The 24,115-nt window shown below is 39.3% G+C and overlaps 1 protein-coding gene across 1 annotated transcript; it reads left to right on the plus strand.

Moving 5' to 3' along the window:
* Positions 1–1,972: 1,972 nt before the first annotated feature.
* Positions 1,973–22,631, plus strand: WDR1 (WD repeat domain 1). Its single transcript, XM_068943367.1, has 15 exons — positions 1,973–2,341; positions 2,790–2,911; positions 6,850–6,940; positions 9,986–10,133; positions 11,789–11,969; positions 13,944–14,021; positions 14,692–14,772; positions 14,895–15,128; positions 15,987–16,074; positions 16,847–17,003; positions 17,669–17,756; positions 19,312–19,422; positions 19,909–20,079; positions 21,306–21,450; positions 21,781–22,631. Exons 1-15 carry the CDS (start codon positions 2,326–2,328, stop codon positions 21,888–21,890), a joined length of 1,821 nt encoding a protein of 606 aa, XP_068799468.1. The 5' UTR covers positions 1,973–2,325; the 3' UTR covers positions 21,891–22,631.
* The last annotated feature ends 1,484 nt before the right edge of the window (positions 22,632–24,115 follow it).

The raw sequence follows: 24,115 nt of genomic DNA on the forward strand, positions 1-24,115 counted from the left end.
AGTAGCTAGTCATTATCAAATTTATAATAATAAAAACCCTACGATGTTGAAGTCTGTGCTTTAAGAAATGACTAAGGCAATGCTTTCAGGGAGAGAAAATATCTTTTATGAACTAATGTAGCTGAAAAAAATATAAACAACATTCTGGGCATGTAAAATCTTATTCAAATCCGTAAGCTATAACGCAGTTTTTTGTGCACAGACAGTATCATTTGTGTTCTATCACACCTTTTGCCAAGTGTGGGATCTGTTATTTTGTCTTCAGCATCAAGTATTTATATAATGAATATATACAGGTTCTTTATTTTTGAAAAATCCAAACACTCAAAGAAAAAAAAAATGTTTTCATAAGGACTAATTTCCTTTTTACTGAGCAAATAGCAATCACAGAAGGAAAATATAATGCTATGAAGCCAGACACTGGACAAGGGAAAACCCCAAATCTGTTTAGTACAAAACTGAGAAGTACAGAATTTCAGTAATCCCAAGATAGTTGTGTGCTGCCTTCAATGATCCTTAAGCAGAGTGGCGACATAAGGCTAGCCAAGTAGGCCAGGTCCTCTGGGGGAAGAGATTCAGCATCTTTCTATCCTAAACTGCCTATACTGGTCTGTATGGAAGCCTCCACCTTATACACCTGTACTGAAGTGCAAATTCTTTCTGCTTTTGAAATCTAAAGCTTTATTCCTCTTTTTTTCACCACGTTCCTCCAATCCCCAAAGCAGAATTCCACAGAGTTTCCCATGCCCTTTTTACATGTCAGTAGGCACATATGCCACTGCTATATTTTTTTCTGTATGAGTAAAGCACGGTCATCCTCATCTATCCCGATGCTGTTTCCCTTTAGATACGAAAAAAAACTCACTTTAGGAGTGAAATGTTACAGTGACAAAAGCACAAACATGTATCCATTTCAGCAGTTTCTGCCTCTTAAGTGTAAATTCTTCACATATTGTATCATGAAGAATTGATAGTTTGTATCCTCACCGTGTCTAGCAATAGCATCAGAGAGAAAAAAACACATACTATATTTTTTTTTTTGGTCTTTTATGTAACTCTGGATACATTGTTTCCTCTCACGGCTTGTAGTTCCTGTTATTTGAAGTAAGCGTGCTATTCCAGCTCCCAGGATAGCTTTGAGAAAACTTTTCAGTTTGTAAAGCACCTGAGTAACATCTAGAGCTGAATGGCAAAAAAAAAAAAAAAAAAAAAATACAGTGGAAAAAAAAAACCTAGATGTTTTTAATAATTACAATTATTAACCTCAAAGATTTTTCTTAAAGGATAGGAGATGAACATTAGGGATGAGGTAAGATTTGTCTTCAAGGAAATACTGACTATAGACAGGAAGCAACTTGAAACACCTCCATAAAACAAACCAAGGACCAGAAGACCTGCATTTGCCCGTGCTGCAGGACATAACTAAAACTGCCTTCATCTCTACTTACAAATATGATCATTTCTGAAATGAAACTCGGGGGTTCTTTCCCCTAAATTACTTCAGACACACACCTGGCGTCCCTACAGGGGCTACTAGTGGGGCAAGCCCCCCCCCCCCCCCGAGGAGGTGCCTTGGCTTGTGCGCGGGCAGCCCGAGGCCTCCGCGCCGAGGCGAGGGGAGCCAAGCGGGAGCTGACCCGCAGGGCCAACATGGCGGCCTTCCCCCAGCCTGCTCCCCTCCTTCACCCGCTCCGTGGCCGCCCCAGCTTCCTCCCGGTCCTCTGCCCCAGACCCTTCCCAGGTCGCCCTCGCTCCTCAGCCTTGCCGCCGCCTCCTCACAGCCCCGCACCCGCCCCTCCCCACAGCACCCGCGACCCGCGATGCCCCACTGAGCCCCGCAGCCGGACGCCACGGAGGCGGCCCGCAGCGGCTTCACTGCTGCTCCTGCGCACGCGCCACTCGCCACGCATGCCCCGAAGAGCGCCGCGGCGGCGGCGGCGGGCGCGCATGCGCAGCTCTCCCGGCGGCGCCCGCTCCGAGGCCGGGCAGAGCCGCCGTGTGGCGCCCCGCGCGCAGCTCCCTGCTGGGGCGGGGTTGGCTGCGGCGGCCGCCCCAGCCAAGGCGAGCCGAGCCGAGGCGAGCCGACGGCATTTCCGGGGGAGGGAGCGGCGCGCGGGCTCGCGGGGAGCGGCGCGGCGCGAGCAGAGTTGACTATATATGGTCAAAGGCAGGGGAGAGCGGCGGGCCGCGCGGGCGCTTCCTGCTTCGTGCCGCTGGGCGCCGTGGGGCTGAGGCGGCGGCGGGGAGAGGCCGGTCTGCCTGCGCTCGGCGCGCTTCGCCTCCCTTCCCGGCGCCACCACCCGCGGCGGTAACAAGTGGGCGAAGATGCCGTACGAGATCAGTAAGTGCCCGGCGCGGCGGCGGCGGCGGCGGCGGCGGCGGCGGCGGCGGCTGGGGGGGGGGGGCTGGAGCGGCGGCGAGGCGAGGCGAGGCGCCCGGGCGGCAGCGGCGGCGGGCTGTGGCTGCCGCCGCGGCTGCCGGCGGGAGTCTCGCCCAGGGATCCTGCCGCCCGCGGCGGGCTTTTCCCGCCGGCCGCCGCCGCCTCCCTGGCCAGGGGTCCCGGCGCCGCCGCCGCGCGCGGGGGCCGTTGGCGCAGCCGTTAGCCGCCGCCCAGGCGGTGCCGGGCGGGCGCGGAGTTGGCGGTTCCTCGCAGCCCGGTGACAGCAACAAGTGACCGCGGCTGGCCGTAAGCGGCGGGGCAGGGTGTTTGGCTGCCTGAGAGGCGTTTGTTAACGGAGATAAATAAAACCTTTATTTCTCTCTTTTCTCCCTCTCCCTTCTTTCTGTAGAAAAAGTGTTTGCCAGCCTCCCACAGGTTGAAAGAGGCGTTTCCAAAATTATTGGAGGTGATCCTAAGGGCAGTAATTTTCTTTACACCAATGGAAAATGTGTCGTCATCAGAAACATTGATGTAACGTATCCTGATTTATTCTGTTTCATTATATAGTTCCTTTTGCTACATTTAATTTTGTTTCCAGCCCCTCTCCTGTAGCAGCCTGTGCTTTTTTTCCCCACTTGGTAAATTCGGTTGAGGTCACAGATTTGTGATCGGCAGGAGGGGAAGAGGAAGGGTGCATGACTCAGGTGTTAAATTATGGGCAGTGACTATAGAAATCTGTAGAAAATCTCTGTGAAACATGCAGTTCTCTCCCTGTCATTATGTAGAATTTGTGGACGAGAGACTGGTATGTTCTGGTTGGCCCTGTTTATCATCTTAATTCTACTACGAAGTTGAGAGAGGGATCTGTCTAATGAATGAAACGTTCCCTATTTGCTCTGCTGGGCCTCTCTCTTGTAAAGAAGCATGTGGATGCTCACAAGTAGCTATGTTTTAAGTTCATTACTCCATAGCTTCTTTTTTTCCGCTGCGCTCCAGGAATCAAAGCAGTTCTCAGTTACTTGACTCCGTGGCAGTCTGTCTGCACGTTCAGAGTTTTCAGCCCTGATCATGGAGAACTTTCCTCATTGATTAAATGTTAGAACACCACCGTTAATGTGTTCAGTGGTGTTGAATTATCCTGTGGTGATAGCAAGTGAAGTGTTAAGTGTGTTATTTAAATTACTACTCTTCAAAGATGACATCTCTTTGAAAAGTATGGAGGAGGCATTACGTGTCTAGGCTATTGTCTTGCTATTGGTTTTCAAAAATCACTATTTTCTTCAGAATAAATGTTTATACTCTGGAAAAATCAAATTCTTAGATTTGCTTTCCTTTTTTGTAACTTTGGCTTGCGGTGGAACAGAATTTTCAGGCCTCCGCAAGAATGGATTTGTTTATGACAGTTTCTGTAAAACAATTCTGTAAATTGAATTTTTATGAGCTATTTTCCTGATTTCGCTCACCACCCTTTCTATATACAATTGTTTCTTATTTCATTGTCATACTGTAATACAAAAATGCTGCTAAACGCTTAATTTCTTGTTTGATATTGGTTAGATTCTTTCACTTAAAGAACAAGTTTGTTTTTGTCTTTGGTTTTAATGTCTCAATATAATGTGGTAATAATGTTTCACTGTTGGTACCAAGAAAAGTTCGATTTTCTGAAACCCAGAAGTCTCAATAATGGCATGCAGTGTGATTGGAGAAGAAAAGCCAGCCTGCTTACAGCATGGTTTCTGCCCTAGTTATGTATTGTGACCTCCTCCCTTGTACTGTCATTAGTGTTCATCCAACCCTATTTCATGGGTAAACTGGAAGAAAACAGTTTTTCTTTTGGCTTCCTGAATCAGCTCACTGAAGAATCACACAATGCAAATGTCAATCCCTGTGAAAACCGGAAGGTAGAGCACATGGCAAGGTCTGAATGCAGGTAGGATTGTGAGAATTCTAATTCAGACCTGTTTAAACTCTCAATGGAATTTGAGAATAGAAGTCATAAAACCTTCAGTTTTATGGTGTAATTCATCCTGGTATGTAAATTAACCTTAACTGGCAAGACGCTGTTACCATTAATAATTGACAGAACGCATTCTGCAGACTACTGTAGAATGTATTCTAGTAATCACACAGAAACTGACCAAAGCACACAGTGTAGCTCTTGTGTCGGAGAATGTTGCAGTTTGTTCCTAAAATTACATGGAAATGTGTCTGCTCCCTAATTGACAATGGTGCCTTCAGTGAGGATATGGAAGCCTGCATAAATAGTTTGTAATAACTGAATGAAATATTGGGAGGGCCCTGTATAGTCCCTCTACAAACAGTTTTTCCAGTGTCAGCTGGAACAGTCATGCTCTAATTAAAAACTAACAAACAAAACCAGGCAGGTCATTAAAATGTAGTGATCAGCTCTGCAAATCTTCTGATGTTGTAGCAGCAGCTAAACTATGGTGCTGAGTAAAGGGTTCATGCTTGGTTTTTGAATGTGAGCTGGGGACTTTCTTTAAAGTGGAAAAAGTGCTGCAAAAGTACTGTAAGTCAGAAAGACTAGTGATGTTTGTAAGGTTTCATACCTCATTAATATTGTATCATCTTTGTGGGTCCAAGCTTACTTTGACGCTTGGAACTTAAACTACTCACTTTCTTAAGTGGCTCTAGTTTCAGTGTTCAAAATAAGACACACAAGCGCTCTCATGGAATCTATCCCTGAGCTTACTGCTAGCCCTCTTCAAAAAATAACAGTAAATAATTAGTATTACGTACTGCATTTGTCCTAGCTAACATTATAATCTTATGTCTAAATCTTTTTAGAGAAGCCTTTTCTTGGCTATGAAAGACATACTCAGAAAACTGAGCTTGCAAACAGAAATAATCTTATCAAATAACAAACGCTTATGTAGGCAGCTCTCGTTTATTTGTTGTATCCAAAATCTCTTAACCATATCTTAAATTCAGGAGCCCAACTTTTTATCCTTCTTTCCCCCCCTTAATTTAGTCTGTAAGTCCAATCTCTCATCTACTTAGCTTCAAGGGCTGTTGGAGGTTCTTGCCATAAAGCAATATGCATATCATTGTTAACAAAGTAGGGTTTTCTGAGCTCCCTGAAATTGTAGGTGATGCATCTACAGCATGGGGAAAGCATTGTCTTGTCTTGCTTAGATAAAATTCAGTAACACACAAAATGGAGAGTGACATGTGGATGCTGTAAATGCAGACGTTTGTGACTTGAGCAAGGCTATAACTCACTCAAGCAATGTAAAAGCATGCTGTACCAGAAATGGAAAAGAGCTGCTTCTTGCATGAGTAAGCTATATTCTGTCTCCTGAGATTTACAGCACTGTAAGAGCAAGAGACTGTCTGCTTCTTAAAACAGAGCAGGTGCTTTAGTTTTTCCAGAATGGACAGCTGAGTCATACTATAACACCAGGTGGTTTTCTGATATAGTTAAACAAGTGTATATTAATTATAACAATTAAAATGGACTTTTTTTCTGACCATGTATGTCAAGTTTCTGGAAGTGGAAAATACTTGTTAACTGGCAGAGAAAAATGTTCCAAAAAGTAAAATAATGTATTACTTACATAATAGTGTATTACTTTACTGTATTGCTGTACCTGGAAGATGTGTAGTATGAGGGTTTTATACAGTTTCTAATTTGAGAGCAGATATTGGAAGAATTATGTGTCTTGATGTCATCCTTCTGATTTGGCACGTCAGGAGTGTAACTCTGATCTGCTGAGATGCTGAATCAGTTTAATTATCCAACCTGGAGCATCTGAAAACATGTTTAAGACTGAAAAGATGTAATTGTGATAGCAGCAGTGAATGATGCATTTGTTTCAGAATTCCAGTACAGTTGTTGATGCTGGGGAACTCCTATGCTAGCCTGCTAGGTTTTTAACTAGTTTTCAATCGGCAAGAAAAAGCAGGTCTTGCACACCTCATTGGTTACTGAGTGATCTTGAGCACATATCAGTGAGTAACTTGGGTGCAATATGTTGTGCTTAACCACAGTAGAACTTCTGGATGTGCACTGTAAAGCACGGAGTATGTTTAGTATTCTATTTAGATAATTATTTTACCTGGCCAGCCCTATTAAAAAGATGCCTGTAAGTTGACCTGTCATTTTGGATTCTTTGTGTGTCAGCAGATTCTGAAGAAGGAAAGTGTCACTCCAGTCTTGACTAGCAGAGGACATACTTTGAATTGTGTCAGTTGTTAGAAATTACTGTGTTTTAGTCATACTGGACAGTAATTTTGTGCAATGTGCTCTGCACTAGTCTTTGTAGACTTCAGTTTTAGCCAGTTTTTCAGTTAAAAGTACAAGATGGCAGGAAGGGATGAGAGAAGGAATGCAAGGAGAAGTTCTGAGTTTTATCTTGGGACATCTGATTTACTCCTATGAACATCAGGAAATGCTACTTAGTAACTCTCTCTATTTTTTTTCCTCCTCCTTTTCTTCTTTAAACTAGAATCCTGCAATTGCTGACATCTACACTGAGCATGCCCATCAGGTTGTAGTTGCCAAGTATGCTCCCAGCGGATTTTACATAGCATCTGGAGGTAAAGTATCAGTGTGCATGTTGCATGAGCTATGTGGACAGAGCTGTTAAAGTGCTTAATACAGATCTTACTGGTGTAGTAAAGCAATGCTTCACATTGGGTACATATATTCTGTACAGCAATGTGACCCTCTTTAATGGAACTCCGTGGGCATGTGGGGAAGGACCAATTTTGGCACTTTGTACCAATTTTTAAACTTGTTCTTCTAATCCCCTTCTAAAGCAGTGAGTTCAGTGGCATGCTTGTTCTTTTAAAAAGTGGTATTATTTAAATAAAAAAGAACCTGAAAATGAACTTTAAATGCTTAGTCTGTTTAGAGTTAGAGGACAAATTTTAACATAATGAATGGCTTTTGTACCTGCAGCAGAGTGAAATGTAATTTCTGAAATATAGGACCATTGGTTTGGCCTGTTAATAAGTTTGGATACTTTTGGATGTCAGGGATTCCAGTAGAGTCCTTTCTTTTCCCTCCCGCTTTCTTGCTAGCAGAACTGGGCAAGATTTGGCATGATTTCTCTTACCATTGTAAGCTCAGCTAAACGCTTTCTCTGGTAAGTTAGCAGGGGAAAGAAACTCATTCTTAGCTTCATGTAATTCATATGAATCAATAGTCTGAGAATGGGTAGTATGAGTTTTCTGCAGCTTCCCTTGGATTATTAGCACAAATGGTTGCAATTTTTGATTTACAAACAGAGAACTAAACAAACTCACCTTAATGGAGACTTCTTTCAAATAATTAATCTTTATCAGGTAAGACTCTTTAGGCTTGGTATATAGTTGAAGAATGTTGATAAGTACAATGCTACAACTTCCCTTTCTTGAAAACAATTGCAGTTAATTAGTTTTCTTTAAATCTACTTGCCATTGTCAACTAGAAACGCTTCATGAGCAGGTAACGGACCTCCGACCAGGAATACTTTTTGTTTTTAAATAACATATTGGTTGCTGTTGCTGAAAATAAAATATTCTGAATATGAACCACGTAGAAAGAGATTCCAGACTCCTGCACAGGTCTTAGTAGAATGGGAATTCTTCTGTCAGCAATTTTAAGGGAGCGACCTTTTTTGAAAACCTGAAATACTTCAGTTATTCCCTTCTGGGCTTTCTGCATATTCAAAAGCTATATTAACATATGTATCTGTTGAGGACTGAGAAAGCTTTAAGAGTGTTCATTAGCACAGCCTTCCCCCCCAACCCCCCGAACCAAAGCCGGGATTTTCTTGGCTCAGTCCTGTGTGTGGACCATATGTCAAACTGAATACCTTCTTAAAATCCAGTTTGTGTTCTTTGTTTTTCAGACTTGGTGCTTTAGGTTTGTGCTGTATTAATCCTTCAGTATAACCATCAATTTTTTTCTTTTAGCCTTGTACAGTTTCATTCCTCTGTAGAAGAGCAGTAACATATGCACAGTCCTTATGTGAGATGCTTTTCATTATTGATCAGGTTAAAGAACCTCCATCCTTTTAGTGAAGTATTCAGCTGACTTTTTTCAGAAGTTGTCTGTCTCAGCTAAATAAGCAAGTTCAGGCTGCAATATTTCCCTTAAACTGTGTTCCATGTCAGTTGTAAAGTCTCACGATACTGCTGAGCACGGGATCTGAAGACCGCGTTAGACTGTTTAAGCTGTTTCTAAGTATAACATAAGATTCATGTCTATATCCATAACGAAATTTGAGCAAGATGTGCAACCTGCTTTAATATTTGGTATAGTTGATCAGACAATCCTTTGGCAAAATATTCTGTGATTTTTTTAATGGTATTTTTTCCCATACTGCAGTCATAACAGGTGTAGTAACGGGGGATAACACAAAGTTAAAGCTCTTTGTATCCTATCAGAGATAGAGCACAGTGACTGGATTTTTGAAGTCTAAGTTTAAATTTTAATTTCAATAACAAATTCTTTAGATTAGAATGGAGGATTCTGAATCTCTCCTTTTAGCAGAAGTGGAAAAGATGAGCCCTTGGTGAGTCCAAAAGACATGAGATGCTTTATGTCTAAGCCAAACTGTAAAGATGTACTAGTAAGTGGTAGATAATGAATCCAGAGTTCTGCTGAGGTGAAAGATACACCTTTTAATATGTGGTTTATTGTGAAACAGTAGCTTTTATGAAGGATCTAATACACATAATCTGCTATGTGAGTTTCATTACGAAAGTATAAACCTGGTTCTAGAACAATTCCTCTGTTTACAATGCTGCACAACAGTATTTGCTCTGAATAGAAGCAAGCCCTAGGCCTTTGTAATACTGAGGGGAAACAGTGAGCAAATAAACTTTCTTTATATTGCATCTTCAGTTGTTATGATTTGTGCTATATCTGCTGCTTGTGATATTAGCATTTTTGAATATTCTGTTGACTTCCTTTGTAGTAGTCCAGATGCTATATATGGATACTTGCACAATTAGTGCATACATGCTTTTGTATAGGAGAAAGTAGGCAGATCAAAATGCTCATAAACTGGTACTACGGACAGAAGTCTATTCACAGATATGCAGATAACTGATATTCGTATGCAAAGCAAATTTGCTTCAAGGATGCAAAAAAGCTGAATTATGAGTTGTAGTGCATTAGCTACTGTCCACCACATTGCTCTCTTTATTCTAGATGTAGGGTAGCTTACCTTCCAGTGATGCGTGGGTAAGCTATCTTGTAATTGGTAGGGGGGTTTCTAATTTTGTTTTGGCAAACATGTATGCACATGAGCACTTAACACAGACTAGCAGATAACGTGCGAGTTCCTACCCTCTCTTAGTGCGCAATTTTTTGCATGTCTTTTCTCAGAGTTCGTTCTATCTGTTATATTTATTGCTGCATGTCTTAACTTTGTATCTGGTTGAAAAAACACCCATTCTGTGCGAAATGGATGTAGTCTTCGGCATTCTTAAAGCAAGTAATTTGTAGTTATTGTAATAGAATGAGATGACTTCTAGTTATAAGTGTTTAGGGTAGCTGAAAATTTTTATCCTGGCAGATTGCTGAGTCATGTGACTGAGTCATGCTGGAACAACAATAGTTATGTTCTGTTATGTTATGTTCTGTGGCAGATGTCTCTGGGAAGCTGAGAATCTGGGATACTACGCAGAAGGAACACCTACTGAAGTACGAGTATCAGCCATTTGCAGGAAAAATAAAAGATCTTGCCTGGACTGAAGACAGCAAGAGAATTGCTGTGGTTGGAGAAGGAAGGGAAAAGTGAGTAATTCTTCTATATGCTGTAAACTTCTGTTTTCTAATAAAGCAAGTTCTTCGGTGCAGAAGCTTTTAATTCTTCAAGGGAATAAAGTCACGGCTTGTTCCTGTTTAGACTTCAAGATGTGCAGCTCGGCACATCTTATGTGGTATTTGACAACTGCAGAACAAAGTGGCTTATGTACTGGGAAAATACCATTCTGTTAGAATTGCTCCGTTTAAAATTGGGGGGGGGGGGTTGATTAGTTTTTAGAAATTTTAGGGGTTTTATGTTAAAAGATACCTGTTCTTGGTCATCTTTGGAAGATTTCTTTGTTTCCTTCTGGTATAGTAGGAAGGGAACCGCAAGATGATTTTTCTCCCTCTTTAGTTTCACTTGTCCTGAACTGAGAGGCTATAATTGAAGAAGAGTGTTTTTAAAAAAAAAAAAAAAAAAGTAGAAAAATGCATATCCACAAACTGGATTTTTCTCCTCATGTTTTAAAAAATTATTATTATGCTAATTTCAAAAAAAATCACAACCAGTTGTCCTTGTCTAAATGAGGTGCCCATTGCAGCCTGAGATTTGTAACTCTTTTCTTTAATGTTAGAAGACTTGGCATATTTTTAAGGCAGAGTCTGGAGCAGGTAGTCTCAGGCCTTAAGGTCTCAAAAACAGTTTTCCCCACCCTCACTTTTTTTTTTTTAAATCTTGTACTGTGTCCTGATACGTGAGAGATGTTCTTTGGTTGCTAGTGCTTCATTTTCTTGTTACAGAAGAACTGATGGACAGAACGTTGTCCATCAGTTTCTGTTTTGTATCTTCTCTCCTTCCCCACCTGCTGCTTAGGGTAGAAGTAGACGCTAATAAATTTGCTGTCCTACATGAGAAAGCTTGCCAGTTGCATGTTATGCATATGTACTTTGACTTTAGAATCACTTCAGCAAAATTCTATAGAGCCTTTTTTAATCGCAATGCTCTGGCAGTGTAATGCCATTGTATTGATTATATTCTTATTTTAAATTAACTTATAAAAGCATTCGTCAGTTCTTTTTAAACTTTTTTCTTATGCGTTTAAGTATGAACTGTTTACATTTTGTTAAGGTTCGTACAGCAAATCTAAGTATTCCTTATGCCTTCTCTTCTGGGATTTGCTGAATTGTACTGCTGCAACAGTTGTGATGTGGCAGTTAAACTCAAGAAGCTAGTCAGCATAGCTATAGTAGCTAATCAGTTTTATTGCAGAAATACACATAGAAACCTAGAATGCATTCACGTAAATGTTAATGGTATCAAGTCTAAGCTAAATAGTCAGATAATGGAACTGATGCTATTGTTATCTAAGCTCTCTCCATTCTGTGCAGTGACTGGACAATTGGGAACAGCTTACTGCTTTCTTTTATAAACCTGAGCTTTCAAACTTATTAAAAAAAATCTTTTAGATCTCTGAATTTTAGAAGCTTTATACATCAAACTTGTCTCGTCCCTTCACCATATGTCTTTCTCCAGCAAGATCTCAAATATCCTTCAGGGAACAATGATGCACTTGCATGAGATTAACAAGATGACCTAATTTCTTTTCTTTGAGCGCCCTCAAATCTGCTGTTTGCAGATGCTTAAGGAGATAATCTACATTTAACTTTTATGAATTATAGTTATTGTTTGCTTCTCTAACTAGATTTGGAGCAGTGTTCCTGTGGGATAGTGGTTCTTCTGTTGGCGAGATTACTGGGCACAACAAAGTGATCAATAGTGTGGACATAAAACAAACGAGACCTTATCGTCTAGCAACTGGCAGTGATGACAACTGTGCCGCTTTCTTTGAGGGACCACCATTCAAGTTCAAGTTTACAATAAGTGTGAGTTTAAGTTTAGTTGTGGCTCTGTTAAACTATGCAGCAAGCTGACAAAAGCTTTCCAACAAGCTTGCAGTTCTTGTCAGAACTCACTGTTGTAACAGTAGTTCTTAGCTTCCCCTTTTGAGGCATAGTTGGTGGCAAGTGGCCTCCTTAAGTTCATGTTTGAATATGACCGAAGGCTTCTCTCAAGCCAACAAAACCAAAATAAATGATTGGTTAGGAAGAACACCTGAAGCACTTTTCTGATTTTGACTTTACATCCTCTTCCATAACATAAGAAAGTAGCAAGTTTCACTGGCCCTATTGTGGTGCTTTGTGATCTCTGCTTCCCACTGCAGACTTGCCCAGAATTTCTTAATACTCTCCAAGGGGCTTTCTTCAAGAAATGTGGTTATGTGACTGGAATTTTCAAATCTTTAAGAGTTTGAGTGGTCAAATCTGAAATCCCATCTGAAATCCCCAAGGCAGCTTTGAGAGGGTGAGAATAGGTCTTGGAAATTATAACCAGTGTCTACAGCAAATAGATGTGTAATTTCTGTGGTCAGTTTTCTGTTTCTACATTACTTTTCATTTTTTGTTTCTTATTGTACTGATTAAATCTTCTATATAAATGAAACAAAGCTTGGAACTATTACATTTAAAATGTTCAGATCTTTGTTGCTTGAGGCCAAAGAAGATAAAAAGCCAAGAGGTTCTGCAGCTGTTTCTGATGGCAGAAAATGTGTCTCTTGCTTCAAAAAACTCTCACAGATACACTAGGTTTTACTTCAGTAGTAAGTTCTGAAAGTTTTGTTCTTTGTTTTTAAAATGTGGTAGTAAGGCTTTATTTTCATAAGTATGTGTCTTGAGTAGACTTTATACACTGAATTTAGTAAGGCTTCGATTTCAGTTCTAGAAAAGGAATTGTTTTGAGCTCTGCAGTCCAGTGAAATGATGTAGTTGCCAAATATATTTCTGAACTTAAGTTGCTACTTACATTTTGCTAAGCTGTTTCTTTTGGAGCTCTGAAGCCTGAATTGCTTACCAGCAGTGCTCATTCTGGTATGCATCTCCCTTTTTAAAGAGATATTTGATTTGAGGTATTGCATTCATGTATTGGCTGTTATGTGGTTTAGACTAGAGTCTGAGGTATCATCTAGAAAAATTCTACATTTAATCAGAGAAAGTAGGTTAGAACCTGCCTTTTATAATGCTAAAAATAATCCCAAATCTCTTTGCATGGGAGCTTTGGCCTCATTGTGGTGCTTCCCTATTTAACAGGTATTCTAGTTAGCATCATTTGAATAGTCTCCTATTTGTAAATACTCTATTTAGGGAGCATACATCACTTGTCTTGTTACTTCACAGAGCTAGCACTACTAAAGTCTCTCAGAAGCGGAATTCCAATAAAGCAATAGTTTTGAAGTGGAATTCCAATAAAACAATATTTTATTCTTCATGCCCATGGTGGTTTTTTTTTTTTTTTTTTTTTTTTTTTTACAATATCAGGGATAGGATACTTTTCTCTATGTAAAACTTGTTTGCACAATGAAGCAAGAGTCAAAATCTGGAGGATGCTGGAGAAGAATTAATTGACTGGAGGCGAAGGATCCCATCTCTGCGTTTAGGCTGCAGTTTACTTTATTTATTTATTTATTTATTTATTTATTTTACCTACCCGTCTTTTAAACAGTAGTACTCATTTACATGATGTTGTGCTAAGTTTGTTGCACTAAATCAATGTGGATCCCACAGTTTCTTTTCTGGGCTGTTCTTGATTTCCATGATCCTATTCAGTTATAGGCTAGTACAGAGGCTGGACTTGCTCTGTAGCAGTAGAATAGCAGCATTCTCTAGAGCAGGCACCTCCCACACAGCTAACTTATGGCTTGAATGTAAGGGAAGTTCACTGTCACTATATTATCTTGTATGTAAATAAGTACATTTACCTAGGTCTGCTGTTACTTTGTGTACTGATTCTTCTTTCTTCTGCAGGACCATACACGGTTTGTGAACTGCGTGAGGTTTTCTCCTGATGGAAACAGATTTGCTACAGCTAGTGCAGATGGCCAGGTAAAAATAAGTAAGCCCCTTTTAGGATGAGGAAAAGAGGATTTTTTCATGCATTTTGGGAATAGGATCAGTTTTGTAAAACGTGTAGCTTCTCTTTTTATTCTATGAAGTGATTGGCTTAAACTTTCAGTACCCTCCTGTAATGCTGCAACAGCTGTGACGTCCCTCAGACTATTCTCGCTCTGCTTTCTTCTGTTCTATGTATCACTTTTCTTAGAGGTTATTTTGGCAGGAGTGTATCAGGCTTTTGGAATATGTATGTCCTTGTTACAATTCTGAAAAATCCATCTGAAATAGTAAACTCAGATGGCATCCTGACTTCATGTGGACTCCCTGCTAATAAGGGCAGGTTGACAACAGCGCTTTTGCTGTGAGTAGGCAGATTCCCATGACTGCAGTGCTGAGCACCTGCTGTCACAGCAGGAGTCAAAAATGTACCATCTACCACAGTTTTGAATGTCAGGATCCAGGGCACGGAGTGGCTCACTCTACTTATTTACAATTGTCATCTCATCTGGTTAGTCTTAAATGCAGGAATATTTGTTTCTTCCTCAAATGTAGTGTTTGAAAAGCTTGCAAGTGCGCCATGCAACAGTAAAGTGATCTGTGCAATGCAAGTAACGTAAGATTTCACTTCCCTTTAAGTGATACGTATGTGTGCTCTCTTAAGATTTTTGTCTATGATGGGAAGACTGGAGAGAAAGTGTGTACTCTCGGTGGAGGCAAAGCTCATGATGGAGGTATTTATGCTGTAAGTATCACCTCATTTGTGTAAATGATCCTTAGTATTTATTTCATTACCGAGTTCATGGACTGCGAAGTATTGCAGTAATAAATGTGTCTACTATCTTGTGGTGGCATTTGTTTTTACAGATTAGCTGGAGCCCTGACAGCAGTCAATTGCTTTCTGCTTCTGGAGATAAAACTGCTAAAATCTGGGATGTTGGTGCTAATTCTGTTGTCAGTACTTTTAACATGGGATCAAATGTTTTGGATCAGCAGCTGGGTTGCTTGTGGCAGAAAGACCATTTATTGAGTATCTCCCTCTCTGGCTATATCAATTATTTGGATAAGAACAATCCAAATAAGCCTTTACGTGTCATAAAGGTAGGTTGAACTTCTGTTGTTGCACCATTGTTTCTGCAATAAACAGTTCAGTGGTTGAAATTGTCTAGACAGAATAGTAACTGTTGAAAAATAGTTTTGTTGAATTACTTTTGCATTGCCAAACCAGCTATGCGTGACTGACTCTTGCAAGTCACACAAATCAAAGTTAAATTGTTATGTGGAGTTACTGTGCGTTGTGCAAACACACAGACTAAATTAGGTTTCAATTAAAGTTATCAAACTGTCTTTCATAATAACTTTAAACATTCTTGAGATGATAAAAGAAATACAGCGCAGATAGAAAACTGCCAAGGATGTCTCTTTCTCGTCATTCTACCACAGCAGTATATTGTGAACAAGGTGACTAGGGTCGCTATACAGTTGAGCTTTTAATTTGGGGAATTATGGAGTTCGCTGACACAGCACTCTCGTGGGAACTTACATTTTTACATGAACTAGAAATAGACGTCCCAGATTCTTTCTATCGCTGATTTAAATCTGGCGATCAGTGTGGGTACGTGACCATATTTAGTCCTCTTCCTTTGTATTGTAAAGTGGCCGAACAGTAAATTTTATGGAAAGGCTGTGAAAGTATCTTGGCCCAGCAGGTTAAGTAACAGGGTTGTTCACAGTACCTATTCATTCCTTTTAAGGAGCAGTGCATGGAAATAGCAATGCTGCAACAGTTAAATCACTGCATCATTAATTTGTATTCTGGGTGACCTCTAATGCTTATTCATAAAGTGACACGTTATCTTCTGAATTGCCTATAGTCCTTCTCAAACAAATTTGATTTATGTATGTATTAAAAATGAGAAATTGCCTATCCAAAATTATTATTATGTGTCCTATTCACAGGGTCACAGTAAATCAATTCAGTGTCTCACAGTGCATAAAAATGGTGGAAAGTCCTATATTTACTCTGGAAGTAATGATGGTCATATTAATATCCTTTGAATGGTAAAGTGATATTTGTTTTAGCCGTATAGATTGAGAGAGCTTCTTTAAAAAATTACTTTGCTTAAGACAAGAATTATCTTTACTGGACACAATATTTTATGTCTGTTGAAAAAGTTTTTCTTTTATCCTAACTTTTCTATCGCATATAGTGCTTGCGTTTAACCTTGCCTGCTTGCTGTCCTAAATATGTGCCAATTTTTAATTTTCAGTTCTCACTTCTTCGTGTGGTAGATGGTTTGTTAGCAGAGAGGAGGAAGTAATCATAAATTCTCTTGTAACTTTCCATGTGTGCTTTGTCATATATGTTAAGTTTGTATTGCTGTGTCTTGCTGCTGTTGTTACCTGCAATAGATAGGCAGTTTTTAGCCTGTGCTAAAAAGTCACCTGTTTTTACTTTTCAGGTGTTCAGGAAGAGAGTGATAAACTCTTTTTGATCCACCCTCTGGCTCAGTAGCAGGCATTTCTTACAGTTTTTTTTTTTTTTTCCCCACACCTGTATTTGGGTCTGTTCTTGAAGTTCTCTGTCACATTACTTCTGTTCTTTATTTGGGATCTCAAATGTAATTGGGCTTTCTCACTACCCAAGTAAATTTGTAATTTGATTAGGACTACAACGACTCCAGTCCTGTTGGTTTCTGGAGCAAGATATTTGGAATCCTGCCTAGGTTCCCAAATGGCATTGTCAAAGTATTGGGCTGTGATGTGTTTAGCTAATGCACTGCATCAACATCTTTGTGTTCCTTAACTCTGTTGTGTACATTACTGGGATTCCGAAACTGGAGAGAATGATGGCTTTTCTGGGAAAGGCCATACAAACCAGGTTTCTAGAATGGCAGTGGATGAAATGGATCAGCTAGTCACCTGCAGTATGGATGACACTGTGCGCTATACCAATGTCAGCAAGAGGGATTACAGGTTAGTAAAACTGTTGCTTCTTGTAGTGTTGCAGCCCCTGTTGTTATACAATGCGGATTTTGTTGATCTATATGGCAAAGAACCCTATGCTACAACTTGTTCAGGTTTTGAGTTACCATGGAAACTGTAGAAATGATTGCTGTACCAACCTTACTTTTTTTCCATGAAAACAAGACACGCATCCCAAGCTTTTCTCTTTGTGTCTCCTCCCTTTCACAGGTTAGATACCTGCCTTGTATTGGGTTGCTTAACTGGTGGGTGGTGGGAAGGTTATATTTTTCTGTTCTTAATAAATATATGGGAAGACTTAATAAATTTGGAATGCATAGTTGGGAGGGGTGGGAAATGACTATTTGTTAATGGAAATCACAATTGAAGCAGAAAAATTTATGGAATCTTGCTAGGATCGCCTAGTTAAATTCAAAAAGCAGACTCTCGTGTGGTAGCGTTGACTTCCACTTTGAAGGTATACTACCTGATGAAGATACTAACGTTCTGAAGAATGAACACAAAGAAAGTGTGGATTATTAAAGAAGTCTTTCAATTATGCAACTTCTTGGAGGTCATTAGTGGGTGACTATTTAAAAATGACTATTCAAACAATCATGGAATAACTTATTCTGTTTTGTCCTCCTGTATCTCCATCTTGCTACACCTTCCTCCAGCGGCCAGGATACTGTGAAAATGGATGTTCAACCAAAATGTTTAGCTGTGGGTCCTGGTGGATATACTGTAGTTTTATGCATTGGACAAGTAAGTGTTAGCTCATGGGTTAGCAGTACAATTGTTCTGTTAGATAATGTAGTGTACAGTAATATGATAACAACTGTGATGGAAACTTGTTTAGTGTGCAGTCACCTCATGCTTCTAGGGCATTTGTTAATAAGCATGTGAGAACATAATTAAGCAAGATACTTGTTACAGGCTTGTCTTCTTGCTTCTTGTACCAATTTGACTGTTTTATCTGTGAACTTAAGCTTCGTGTAGTCTCTTATATTGACGTATCTGAATTTATTACTGTCAGTACAGCTTTGTGCTAGAAGGCTGCACCAATCTAAATCTATATAGGGAGGAAAGAACACTGTGTTTACCTGTTGAATAAAAAAATGGGTAGATGTGCTTTAAGTGATGGGTTGAAGTGCTTCTAAAATAAATCATCTCAGATACTGACTGTAAAGAGTAGAGAGCTCCTGAAACTTTTGAATTGCTGCTAATTTCAAAGTTCTTGTTTCTGGTTCCCTTCCCTTCCTATATTTCTTTCCTTTTTGGAGAGAGCGAGCCAAAAAAGGGGGGAGCAGAAAAAGGTAAAGAGGGGAAAGGTAACTTTGTTCTGTCATGTAATTGGGGTGCAATAAATGTGCTTTTCATCTTTTATGTACTATTAAGTGACTTGTAAGAATATTTTTTGCTTTTAAGTATTTAGGACTTCTCTGAAGTATTTTTTTAATCGTGTTATAAAAGTGATTTTTATTTCATATTTCTTTTCAATAGACAATAGAAATTAACAAATAAGCTTGTACAAGCACGTTAATCTCTAAGTAATGCTCTTAGTTGATATATTCAGTAAGACAATTTTGAGGAAAGTATTTCTCAGTTCTGCGTTTTTCCTTTGCAACTAGCCAAACTAATGCGGCTGTACAATGTGACTATCTCTACCTTGTTTGCCAGTAGCAGTCAGATCGTGCCAGACCAGAGGGACTTGTAGCATCAGGACTATTTTAGTGTCAAAGCATGTTTAACTTCTAATGAATTTTGCCTTTTGTGTCGATCCTGGTTCTGTGTCTGGGATTTTCAGTAGTGTTGTCCAAATATGTTATTCAACACGAATTACAACTCCAGTTGCTTATTAAATAGAACTAGATAGGAGATAGCTCTTAAAATGTTACATCACAGTATCAACTTGCTTGCTAACTTGGGCCTACTTCCCTTCCCCTAAGAGTGAACAAGGAAGGTAGTAAGTATTGCTAAAAGCACTGCTTTGTCTGTTTCTTTTGTGTTTGTGTTCTTCAAGCAAGGTGAAGCCGAATAAGTAGCGCAGGAAACACTCTACTGCAATTTAGAGCATTTAAATCACTCTTAAGTACTGCAACGCAGTGGATTAGTTGGTTCCCACAAATAGGCATTTATTTCTCTTCCCCCCCCCCCCTTTTTTTTTTTTTAAATGAATCAGTGTTTGTTCGCTTTAGGTCGCAGTAAACTTCTGAGCGGAGCGGATTTGCATTTATGACTAAGGAACATAGTTTAGTCATAGTCATTTATCAGGCGTTTGGAAGAAGGATCTTAGCAGCTCATGGTTCTCTATTTACAGATTGTCTTGATGAAAGATAAGAAAAAATGTTTTGCAATTGATGACCTTGGCTATGAGCCAGAAGCTGTAGCCGTTCACCCTGGAGGAGGCACAGCAGCAGTAGGAGGAGCGGTAAGGTTGCACTTTTTAAAACTCCTGCGAACATTTGAACTAATAGCAATATTTAACAATAGTAGGTCTGTTGTTCTGTTGAGAAATGTTAGCTGACAGTTGTTACAACAGCAGTACTATAATAAGTACTGTGTAACTGGAATTCATGGACTCTCATTCCCCAGATTCTCCCACCATTGTGTCTCTACTAACATCTATTTGATGCTTTCTCTTTTATACTTGCAGTCTTTAAATTGTTACTGTTTCTACTCGATATGAGTTTGAAGTAGGCATTTTGCAGAACTTTGCCCAAATTCTAGAAATCAATAGTGTATTCTAGACTTGGTGAATTGTAGCCAGTATGAATAAGAAGTTTTTAAACTATTTTCCAGTGTAAGTAGTACCAGATGGAGTTGGTGAAAGAGTCCTGGTAGTTCAATGAGCCTTCCTGTTTCTATTGTAAAGTGGTTTTTGTTCCTTCCTCTCTTCTCCACTTTTAATTTGCAGGATGGAAATGTCTATTTGTATTCAATCCAAGGAACCTCTTTGAAAAATGAGAAGACTTTGGAAGCTAAAGGTCCTGTGACTGACCTGGCATATTCTCATGATGGTGCCTTTCTTGCAGTCTGTGATGCAAACAAGGTTGTCACTGTCTTTAGTGTCACTGATGGCTATGTGGTAAGAATTGCTGTATCAGTTGTTCTTTTAAAAAAAAAAAAAAAAAAAAAAAAAAAGGCATGTCTTGACCTAAGATCTGTTATGGTGAAATGTGATGTAGCCGATGGAGTATAACTGTTAGATCACTGATGTGTATTTGGTGTTTCTGTGATTGTCTGCCTACTTGTCTTTTTGAGGTAATGCTGCTTTTCTCAGCAGTCTCTTTGAAGCCTCCAGATCGTAACAGTAGGTGAAGAAATGTGCAGCATATGTTGGCCCCTGGGAAAATACTCAAACTCAATCTAACAACAAATATATAGAATTAAATGATGGTGTTACTAGGTGTTCACAGGTTAGCCCTAGCTAAATCTGGAAGATTACAAAATATGTAAGTTCCTTATCTGAGTCAGCTGAATTAATAATTTCCTTTTTTTTAAATCATCAACAAATTATATGTGTGTCTACTAGAGAATTTGTGTGCGCTTTTGTAAAATGGACAAGATGCAGTCTTAATCTGATCCTTGCAATCAATACAGTACAATAAATCCGTACAGTACAATAAAACTAATGAAATAAATAAGACAAAGACTTGGCAATAAAACTTTGACTGTGGCATACAGCTCTATGGTAAGGACTAAGTAATGAAGGGGATACCACAGGGACAGAGACTCTTGCTCTGTCCTTCGATCTAGTGTCTTTTAATCAAGAGCCAAGTAACTGGCAATTTTGAGTTTCCAGCTGAATAGTAAATATTCAGTCTTTAAAGTCATTTAGTCTTTGACTGAAACCACACTGGAAAGAGGAAAACAGGGTGGTAGTCCAGAAAAATGTTTCATTTTCTAAGTAAAAACTAAAAGAATTTTGTTTTTAGAAACATCTATCGAGTTATTTTAAAGGCTTCTGAGTAGTAAGTGATTTGCTGCATCTGCAATGTACAGTCTCAGTTTTCTTGGAAACAGTTTTACTGCCTTTAATAAAAGGTTTGGATTTTGTTGATCCCACAGGTGTTCAAATAAGTAGCATAAAGTGAAGCTCTAAAAGAGCTCTGTTGCAGTAGTCTATGCTTTACGCACTGCGAAACTGCTTTGTCTGGGGCATCAGTCGGCACCTGAGATGTATGATGTTTGGAGTCTTGCAGTATCTTACTGTTTTTTTTTTTTTTTAATGCTGTACACTAAAAGCCAGTGTTTTCTTGAAATACCTTAAATGAAGGAAGTAACACTGTATTCCTGATCACTTTGAAATAGGAGCATAACGTCTTTTATGGACACCATGCAAAAATTGTTTGTATTGCCTGGTCACCAGACAATGAACATTTTGCTTCTGGAGGCATGGACATGATGGTATATGTTTGGACTGTAAGTGATCCAGAGACCAGAGTCAAGATACCAGGTATGTTTACTTCAAAGTCTGTTTTGAAAGTTGCCAATCTTTCTTGAAATGTAACGGAGTACATATTTTCCAGAACTAAATGGTAAGCCAGATGCATTGTTTCGAGTATTTCCAAACTAATTTGCCTTTATCTTCAGTCTCTTCTATCTGTCTAAAATAGCTAGAACTCCTCTGTTACATTCTTGAATTTCATAAAATACACCTTGTATATTCATAAAATACACTACTAGAATTTAATGCAACTGAAAATTAAATTTGGAGTGTGTGCTAAAGATATTCTGCCAGCTTAGCCTTCCTAACTCTTTTCTGTTATCTCGCACTGTCATACAGATGCTCACAGACTACATCACGTAAGTGGCTTGGCGTGGTTGGACGAACATACTCTGGTAACAACATCCCATGATGCTTCTGTCAAAGAGTGGTCTATCTCCTACAAATGAAATAAGCCCTCTTCGGAAGAATCTAATCAGGGACTAGAACTACTGCAGTGGAACATAGCATTTCTCTTAAAGAATCTCTATTGGCCTCTGGGTCTTCTATCATATCCTCATATCTTTACAGGGTGTTCATATCTGTAATTAAATGTACTTTGAAAGCTTTAGCCAGTAACAGTTTGCACATGAAAAGCACTTAAATTATGTCTGGAGCTTAACCTTTGTGCTGAACATTCCAGAGGCAACAGCCTAGGAACTTGGCGTGAAAGATTCAAACTCAATCAGTTGTTCTTTTCTAACCGAGAAACATAAGATTGTACAGCATGAGAGTAATACTTCTCATTTTTTCTAATTACAGAACATTTCTGTACTAATGGTCATAGTAAGAATATTTAGTTGTTATCTGAAACCAATCATGCTGTGTGCAGCTACTGTATATTGCTTTGCTTCCCTGTACTGCACCAAACTGTTGCCTCAGATTTTCTCCTCCAGATAACAAAATGGGGTACATACATAATAAACTTTTTATGTATTTCATGTCAAAGCTTTGTGATTTATTTTAGGATGGACATGTGGGATTTTGATGTACTTACTGTTGTGGGTTTAATGTTTACAAAAAACTGTCATGGAAACTTCTTGCTTCAGAAACACCTATGTCACTTTTATGAATTAAGAATGTCTGGTCATTTCAATGTCAGAAAAAATCATTCTGTGTGAAAGATTAAAGATATTTTCTGTTTGAAGGAAGAGGAGCATGTTTTTTAAAAAAAAAGAAGTACTTCTAACACCTTTTAAAAGTACAGGAATTAATCTAAGTGAAGTATTGTTATGACTTGAAGTGATTTTTGAGAAGATAATCAAGCTGTTTAAGTAAGTTTTATGCATTTGCATGTGCAGAATGGTTGCATGTAAGCTGTTACCTAATAAGAACAGATCACAATCTTATATGTTTAGTTCCCTTTTCACACTCTGCAATGCATTTAAGTGATTTTAACCTATCAGTCTGACAAGGGTTGAGGAGGAGACTCTGATGCAAAGCAGTAGGTAGACCTGTGACCATCTCTTGTGGCTGAAGGAAGTTGCTGTCCAAAACTTTGGAAGACTTTAAAACTTTGTTTTCTACTAAGTCTTCACCATCACCACCATCACCTCTCCACAGCTCTTTAGGTTGTGTTAAGTTTTCCTTACTGTGTGGACTTGCATGTTGTTTGTTTACAAATCATATCTAATGATACAAATACATATCTAATGATTAAAATCTAATGACACTAATTGTACAGCAAATAAAATGCTTTTGCTGCTTCTCATCCCGTGGACCATTGCTCAGTCACTTAAAATTTTGCCTGTCAAAAATGGCTTAGCAAGACATCTTTTAAAGGAAGATCTTGGTTTCTTTTTTGGGAGTGGTGATCAGAATTTCATCAGAATTAGAACGTCGTCTTCTGGTACACAAACCAACTTACAAATTAGAACAGTTGAGCCGGGTTTTACCTAAGAAACAGAGTATTTTGCATCACAGTTTCTTTATGCTTTCTGCATCTCTTCGTTAGAATTTTGCATGTCTGTTTACATCTCTTGTCCTTGAGGAGTTAATAGAAGAGAAGTTTTGGAAAAGGGCATATCTGAAATTAAGATCCAAATGAACTGGATTGTTAATAGTGTCTAGACACATAAAACTTGTTTTACTATGGCTTGTTCTGCAGTCCCCTATGCTATTTATCCATTGTTCCCTAAAGCAGATCTGGAAGAGATGCTAGCAGGTTCCTGTAGTGGCTGAATCCCTGTCATTTAGGTATGATAAAAGGAGATGAAAAGGTAATGCAGATGTCTGTGGGCAAATAATTGATTTCACTGGCAAATTTTGCTTTTTAGTAAGAGGTGAAGTGGTTTTCTGAGGTAAATGGCAGAATTTCTTGAAGGCCTTTACCACACTGGGGGTGGGGTGGGGGGAGGGGTATCCCTTCCTGTACCTCAGAGCTGGTGCACAATGTCTGAAAGGTAATGTGAGTGTTAAGACAAGGTGTTTTCCGATTCTTGGAAGATCATGATGAATACCTATTAGCTAGAAGCCTTATATTATGACTCATGTTTGGACATCTGCCTCTGGGGGCGTTTATTCATGCTTCAGCTTCCAGTGGATTTGTTTATCGGCATATAGCCTGACTTTCGAATTCCTTAAAGGCTAATATGGTCTTCTTGCTTGTATAGCAAGCTCTGACTTTATAGAACTG

The sequence above is a fragment of the Struthio camelus genome, chromosome 4 (genome assembly GCF_040807025.1).
Source record: "Struthio camelus isolate bStrCam1 chromosome 4, bStrCam1.hap1, whole genome shotgun sequence".
NCBI classification, from domain to species: domain Eukaryota; kingdom Metazoa; phylum Chordata; class Aves; order Struthioniformes; family Struthionidae; genus Struthio; species Struthio camelus.